Source organism: Limulus polyphemus, unplaced genomic scaffold, assembly GCF_000517525.1.
Source record: "Limulus polyphemus unplaced genomic scaffold, Limulus_polyphemus-2.1.2 Scaffold4831, whole genome shotgun sequence".
In the NCBI taxonomy this organism is placed as follows: domain Eukaryota; kingdom Metazoa; phylum Arthropoda; class Merostomata; order Xiphosura; family Limulidae; genus Limulus; species Limulus polyphemus.
The window spans coordinates 43,593-51,263 of NW_013670441.1; the positions used below are offsets into that span (position 1 = coordinate 43,593).

Below are 7,671 nucleotides of genomic sequence, written 5' to 3' on the forward strand. Positions count from 1 at the left end.
ATGACACCTGGTTAGTTCAACCTCTTTTTGCAGCAATGTCTGCAGTCATTTTTGCAGGGTCTTTGACTCAGTCCATTGGCATTCCATGAGATTTTCCTTCTCTATATTCAATATCACAGTTATACTGGTCTATCTTTCCGATTCAACGTGCCAGTTGTCCCTCCGGGTTCTTTAATGATCTTAACCAGCGTAATGCAGCATGGTCTGTCCTGATGGTAAACCTGGCACCATAGAGGTAAGGATGGAAATATGTCAGACTCTTTACTATAGCAAGGAGTTCCCTCCGTGTTACAGTTGGACACAGTATATTTCATACTGTTGTGATAACTACACTCATGTTACATATTTGATTGTTTAGGTAATTTTGACTCTGAATAGAATTTTTTTAATCACTTGTTTGATAAAAAAGTTTTGTATGATGCATTACACTGTACATCTTGTATTCAACAAATCTGATTTCATGTACAAGTCGTTAAAATGCTGGAAGCTTTTAAAACATGAACCCAATTGTGTTATTCATCAATATTAATCCTAGTTTAAAAAATACGAAATAAATAGGACTTACAATTAGATATGTGTAAAGTTAAAATCTACTTTCAAACTAGAATGTTTTTGAAAATGGAGTTTATTAAAGATATTTTTTGTATTTTTATTAAGTTTGTTACTGATGAAGATTTCAGTGCTGAGACCAAAATGTCCATTCATACACCAGGCAGATGTAGTCCATAAACAGAAGATCCAGTACAGTCTATTTTATCTCCATTAAAACTAGGTAATGATGTGAAATATATCGTAAAATAACTATATTTGTAAAAATATTTTCATCATATTTGCATGAAGTGGTTTTTACAATTTTTTTCACTTCTCCTGTCTACTGAGAAATAGCTCGACCTTGTTTATCAAATTATCTCTATGTGTGTGTAAGGGGATCAAAGTGCACATCTCTAACCTTTTACAGTTACATTCAAAAGTTAAACAACTTTACTATTAACATATGTCACTAAATTTGTAATAATTTAAAGTTTTATATAAGTTATAAATTCTTACTCTTGACTTCTGTGTGTTAAAAGATGCATCTACCTCTTATTTTCAGTTTTCTTCATTCCTTTCTGAGGCTGTTACAAAAGCCAACTAATCAGACACACAAACTACGGGCACTGAAAGGTCAGAATATAAATTCTAAAGATATAAATTTGTGACACCCACAACTGTGGCTCCTCCAATCTTGTCATAGATTTAAAAGAATTTATTTATACTATGAGTACTTTTACAGACATATTTATAATCAACAGAGAAATATTTTTTTCTCCCTAGAAGAACCTGCTAAAGGTTATTTCTTTTTTACCACATATTTATAGATAGTTTGTTTTAGATCCTATACGTTATTGTTGAACTCCAACTGACTAGCGCAGTTGTTTAGCCTATTTATAACTTGGTTAGAAAACCAATTAAATTATAGTTGTTTTAGAACATTGTTTTTTGTGCATGCTAATGTTTTGTGTTCTAAATTTCACATTTTAAATAAACATTTGAAGTATTTTGGTACAACATTGTTACAAAAAATAGGCTTATAGTGCTTTGTGACAGCAAAATAAGAGGGAGTCCAGATAAGCAAAAGCTAATTTTTTTATTTTTAGAAAAGTTACTAAAATGTAAAAATTAGGAACTTAATAGTTAGAAAAGAAAACAAAATCAAATAAAAATATTTTATTAATATTATAACATAAGAAGTGTTTGTAATTCATTTGTGTTGTGCTTTTACCTCTATTACATATACGAAGCAGTCCATCTGTGATAAACGGTTTTTGACATACTCTGAGAAGGTCTAAGCGCAGATGTAAAGCAATAAAAATAAATGAACCCAGATTTGAAAAATATGTTAGTTTGGGCTGTAAGAATAGTGTGTAATTTAAATTTATTTTGTATTTTTCAACAGTGATTAAAGAAAATAATGGATAAAAAAATATAAAGTTTACTTAAAAAACTATTTTGATATTCATTTAGAAGGTTCTAGGAAATTATGCTAATGAATTAAGAATCACCTTGCACTCGGGCTTTTCAACAACAAAATTCAGAGCAAAAATGACAATATTTTTTTTATTAGTCCCATCTATAAATACTCAGTTTCAGCTCCATTTTTTTTCATAAATTATCTGTCTAGTCGGCATAAAGGGTTACTATAAACCATTTCAAGTTCACTTTATGACCTACAAGTTCCCGGATGTTGTCAATACCGTACTTAATCATGGTGGGTCTGCAAAATGAAAATATTGTGAGACATAACAAACAGCATAATGAGTAAAATGTTATGACTTTAGTATGTAAACTAATTTTATGCTTTAAAAAAAAATATTCCCAAATTAATGATGAATTTTTCTGTTATGTAAAAATTAAAGAGCTAAAATAAATTTGGCAAGGAAATAAAAGACTAATAAATAGATACTTACTTATAAAATTTACTCGTGCAACATTTTTTTCTTCACACTTTTACCATAAATTTAAATTAACAGAAGGTATGTTATCAAAATTAAGTTTCAAGCTTTTTAAAAATGGATGACAATTAAGAAGATAATTCAGTTTCCAAAAATTAATGGGTGTGCTCTTTATGCCTAGAAGACAATGTAACTTTATCATATGAACATCTTTTTAAGGTATTTGCATTGAATTCTTACTTAGCAAACTGGAAGTCCTGTCAACTTCTGCTATATCTCAATTTTTGACACTTTGGGTGTATGTTGTTTTTTTTTAAAGAACAACAACAAAAAAATAAAAATAGGCGATGGATATGGAGAACATAATGGTTGAAATGCTTTTATACACTCTTTTTCTTGAAAACAAAATATAAGTGATCAAATACAGAATGTTAAATAGTGTTAAAAAATTCATTATACCTAATCCTATTGTTTTTAATATGACATTTAGCAGTTATTAACACTTATGTAAACAATAATTCTGTTCAAAGCACAGTAGTTGCGATACATCGAAGTATTCATTAGTAGTACTCTTTAAATACAAATTTTCCTCTAAAGTTATTGAAAGCAGTGATTACAATTTCTATTTGGTAAAAATAAGCTTGTCACAATTAAAAATTCATCAAATGCCACTAAACTATTTAACCTGAGAGAGAGACATTAAAATAATTGATATTAGCTAAGAACCATACCTTTCTAAAGATAAACCCCATGCAAGAACAGCAACATCTTTAGGAAGACCCATAGGAAGTAACATTTCTGGTCGGAACATACCAGAGTTACCAACTTCAACCCACTTTTTAAGCCCTTCATGATAACTAAAAATTTCCATACTTGGCTCCGTGTAGGGGTTGTAAGTGGGTTTAAAACGTAGGTTTCTGATTCCTATACACCAAAAGTATGAAATAAACTTATGAAAGTTTTAGTTATAAAACTCTGAAGCAACAAACTCATATATTATCCATTTCCAATTATTAAATAAAGTACAGAAAACTAATTATAAAAAATTTCTAATATTTTATGACCATTATAAACAGTACAGTCTACTTTGTATTTGAAATTATTTTTATACCAAGGTCAGTGACTAATGAAACTGGATTAAAAGTTTTATCAAACCATTTTTTTTAAATTAATGATATAATATGGTTCTTAGTGCAGTTACTTTAATATACAGAACACTTACCTCTTTTAGTTTTTATTTAAACTTAACACTAATAAATTCAAAACATTCATTTGCACCAAATGTTGTTTTTTATTTCTAATGTTTTGTTAAACAAAATCAGCACATAGCTTTGTATTCCATAAAATTTTCAGTATTATCCATTATTACAAGGCTATACTTATTTGTGGGCTTTATGACAGCAATGTCTATTTTTTCTTTTATATTATTTCTATTTTTTTAGATGCAAGACAATAATGATTACTATGCCTATACTCCTACAATTATTTAGTTTTACATGTTATTAAACATAATGTATATTCTTTAACCCTTTCACAACAGGTGGGTCTAACTGCGCATGTCACTGTTTTATAGCGATTTATTTTGAACGCTTTATTAAGTAACTTTATTATTACTATATATGAATGAAATTGATATCAAAATGTAGCTAATATTTCAAAATTTAATATTATGTATATTTTAATTTCTTATTTCAAAATAAAATATAAGTAAAATAAAGCTAAATATTGATTTGTGTTTGTCACATAGTACCTCCTCATGTTTTGTTCCTCAGTTAATATTTTTTTTATGCCTACTATATGCATCTACAAGTGGTTAACGAATTAGAAACATAAATTTTAGATACTAGCAAGCTAGAATATAAATTTAGAAATAATAAAAGAACACAATATCGTGTATAGCAATTAGTGAAAAAACCACAGTAAAGGGAACAAACTATCAGAAGTCTGATATCAGAGAAATTAGTTTCAACACATTCGTGCATCCTCTACTGGCAGGAAAAACTGGTCAACAAATGCATACGTGACCCTTGATCTTGGAATTCCCTGAAGGACACAGGAAGTTGTTAAGTTTAAATTTTTTCCTGCCAGAAGACAACATGAGACTGAAGAGGATGCAAGAATGTGTCAAAACTAGTTTCTCCGATATCAGACTTCTGACATTTTGTTCTGTTTACTGTGGTTTTTTCACTTATAAACTTAGAACCTCCCACCACTTTGATCTGCTGAGAAATCAAAGCATCTAGCAATGGTGATGACTAAGTTGTTGCTCTGAACAGAGATTAAATTTTTTTAAACATATATATACTTTATTTATAAACCCAAGCAGGTTGCAGATGTTTTGGGTGTACTAGTAGAGTAATGTAACATGTTTTTTCTTTCTAAAACGTATATTTGAAGCCTACAAAAATTATATTTCTTCACCCTCCACTCGAAAAAATAAACGAGGCTTAGCACTAAAGGCACACGAGGGCAAAATATTTTCCTATAACCTTAACTTCTCATAAGTACTAGAAATCATTGTTTTTCTATGTCATTTTCATTCTATGCTTTAAGAAAATAACTAAAATTTAAGAACTTATGAGTAAATATATATGTAATGTATGGTAGTCAAAATATTGGTGTAGTTTGCAAATTATTGATAATACAGTTAGATTTGTATTCGATTTTGTATGTGTGTGTGTATATAAATGATTATTACTTACTTCAACATAAGAGTTCAGTAACAACTCAAAGTGTTTCACAACTTTAAGAGAACTTCTAAACTAAACTTTAGCTACAAAAGTAAAAATGTTTTCCAAAGATGACTAGACTTATAATGCTTGTGAAACTAAATGAGTGTGATAAGTAGTACCAAAACTAAAGTTTTTATTGGTTGACGAGTAAGTGCTGAAAAGGGAAATACGATTTTATAAGCAGGGGTTCAAATAATATCTTTGTACACCTATGCTGCTAAATTCCAAACACACCAAAAGGATTCCCAATATTCAAAGAATTGAAATATTTATTGTACCAGCAACAAACCACATAATAATTATTTTGACAGGTTCAAAGTGCAGTGTTGTTACTATCGGAAAGTCTTGTTGTGAACACTGTAGGATACATAAATTACACATCCTGTTGTTGACATAAAGGTTTTCACTGATTCTAAGTGCAGTACGATTACTCTGAATTTTTCAAGAAAACATTTTAGGATATATAATCCGATACATTAGACACCCTGTTCTCAGTGTTCAAGTTGGCTATCTTTTCACGCGTGCTTTGTTGGTTTTAAGGGTATCATATTACGGTGGTGTCATGTAAACAGTCTAATGACACGTGGCAATTTACTGCTTTATTTTCAGCTGGGTTCTACTGACCATGAAATGTTTAGCAGTTAAAACTCTGAAGAGAAGTACGTTGAAACTTTATGATCAATAATAACGAAAAAAGGGCACAACTGCTCATTTTATATATTTTACAACTTGTCTTTAAGCTGAAGAATCAAGTATATCATTAAACAACTGACAAGGTATAAAGTTTTACTGAAAATAAACATCTGAAATATATTTAGGAGGTTCCAGAGATTACACAAAGGAAATTTGAGATTTTGGGGATGAAGAATAGTATTTTTAATCATAACATGAAAATCACTTCACTCAGACTAGTAAAAAAAACAGATTTGATATATTCACAAACAAATCTTTAGTAAAAATACTTCATTAAAAAATCTAATTTTTTGTGTACAAAAGACTTGTAATGTTTACTAAAAGTCTACCAAATTTGTGAAAATACACTTATTTTATTAAAAGCTATAGTATAAATACTTAATGTGTGCAAATGTGTATTTTTACATTGAACCCCTTGCAATAGGGTTAAATCTTATAATAATATGCACTAATTACACATACCCAGCTTGTTAAAAAATTCCTTGAACAGACCCATAAGATTCCCAAGAGTAAGTCCATAGTCAGCTACAACACCTTCAACTTGATGGAATTCAGCTAGATGGGTAGCATCCAAGTTTTCATTCCGGAATACCTTATCAATACTGAAGTATTTGACTGGGATGAACTTTTTCTGAAAAACACATGTGAAAGATATTCATCAAACATGCATATCACTGTCCTGTCCATGTTTTCAGTAAAAACACATGTGAAAGATATTCATCAAACATGCATACCACTGTCCTGTCCATGTTTTCAGTAAAAACACATGTGAAAGACATTCATTAAACATGCATATCACTGTCCTGTCCATGTTTTCAGTAAAAACACGTGAAAGATATTCATCAAACATGCATACCACTGTCCTGTCCATGTTTTCAGTAAAAACACATGTGAAAGACATTCATCAAACATGCATATCGCTGTCCTGTCCATGTTTTCAATAAAAACACATGTGAAAGATATTCATCAAACATGCATACCACTGTCCTGTCCATGTTTTCAGTAAAAATATGTACCCCAGTGTACATGTGAAACATATTCATCAATCATGTGTACCACTGTCCTGTCCATGTTTTCAGTGAAAACATTAAATGTCACAGGCACAAATATTTTGCAAGCTTTCAAATGAATCTAGTAACCTTCAAATTCCAAACTTGTTTGTATACTGTTCTCTATCATTGGGGTACATATATTACACCATATGAAAGATGTCAGGAAAACAAGTAGGTTCAATAAGTCTTTATACAAAATGATAAAAACCCTGTAACTGAGAAGAGAGGTCCACCTTTCGAAAGCACTTAGGTTATAGGGTTATTATCATTTTACCCCATATGAAGTAATTTTAAGTTTTGCCCATTACAACACTAAGGAATAAGTGTAAGGAATATTGGATAGAATTATGCATTTTCTAAGTAAAATACATAGAAGAGATCCCAGCAATAATTAGTGGGTTTAAATGTAAAATTGATGGTACTTTTGATGACTTTTTTGTGACTTGTATGTTAGTAGGGACTTTGTAGACAACAAAGTCATAAGCAATTTGTTGCACAAATAGTTTAAGAAAATATGTTTGAAAAGGCAATGGGAGTCTATATGGAACACCATTGGTAATTTCAGAATAAAATACATCCAAGTACTTCAATTATTGCTTGGTTCATCAAGAAAAGGTGAAAACACAAACATTACTACACTATAACAGGTACAAAATATTTGAATAAATAGAGTTGTGGTAAACAACTCTAATTATTCAATTATGTACAAACTGCCCAGTGTCGGCTAACAATACGAAGAATTAAATTGTGGCAGATTGCTAC

The 7,671-nt window shown here is 30.0% G+C and overlaps 1 protein-coding gene across 1 annotated transcript in view; it reads right to left on the bottom strand.

The window, feature by feature from the left end:
• Nucleotides 1–2,070: 2,070 nt before the first annotated feature.
• The window catches only part of LOC106471746 (phenylalanine--tRNA ligase alpha subunit-like), a 31,218-nt gene continuing 25,617 nt past the window's right edge, over nt 2,071–7,671 (bottom strand). Inside the window, exons 10-12 of the mRNA XM_022400355.1 lie at nt 6,320–6,488; nt 3,164–3,356; nt 2,071–2,254 (exon numbers count right to left, since the gene is read on the bottom strand). Coding sequence (XP_022256063.1) covers nt 2,158–2,254; nt 3,164–3,356; nt 6,320–6,488 — 459 coding nt within the window. The 3' untranslated portion in view covers nt 2,071–2,157. The remainder of the gene's footprint in view (nt 2,255–3,163; nt 3,357–6,319; nt 6,489–7,671) is intronic.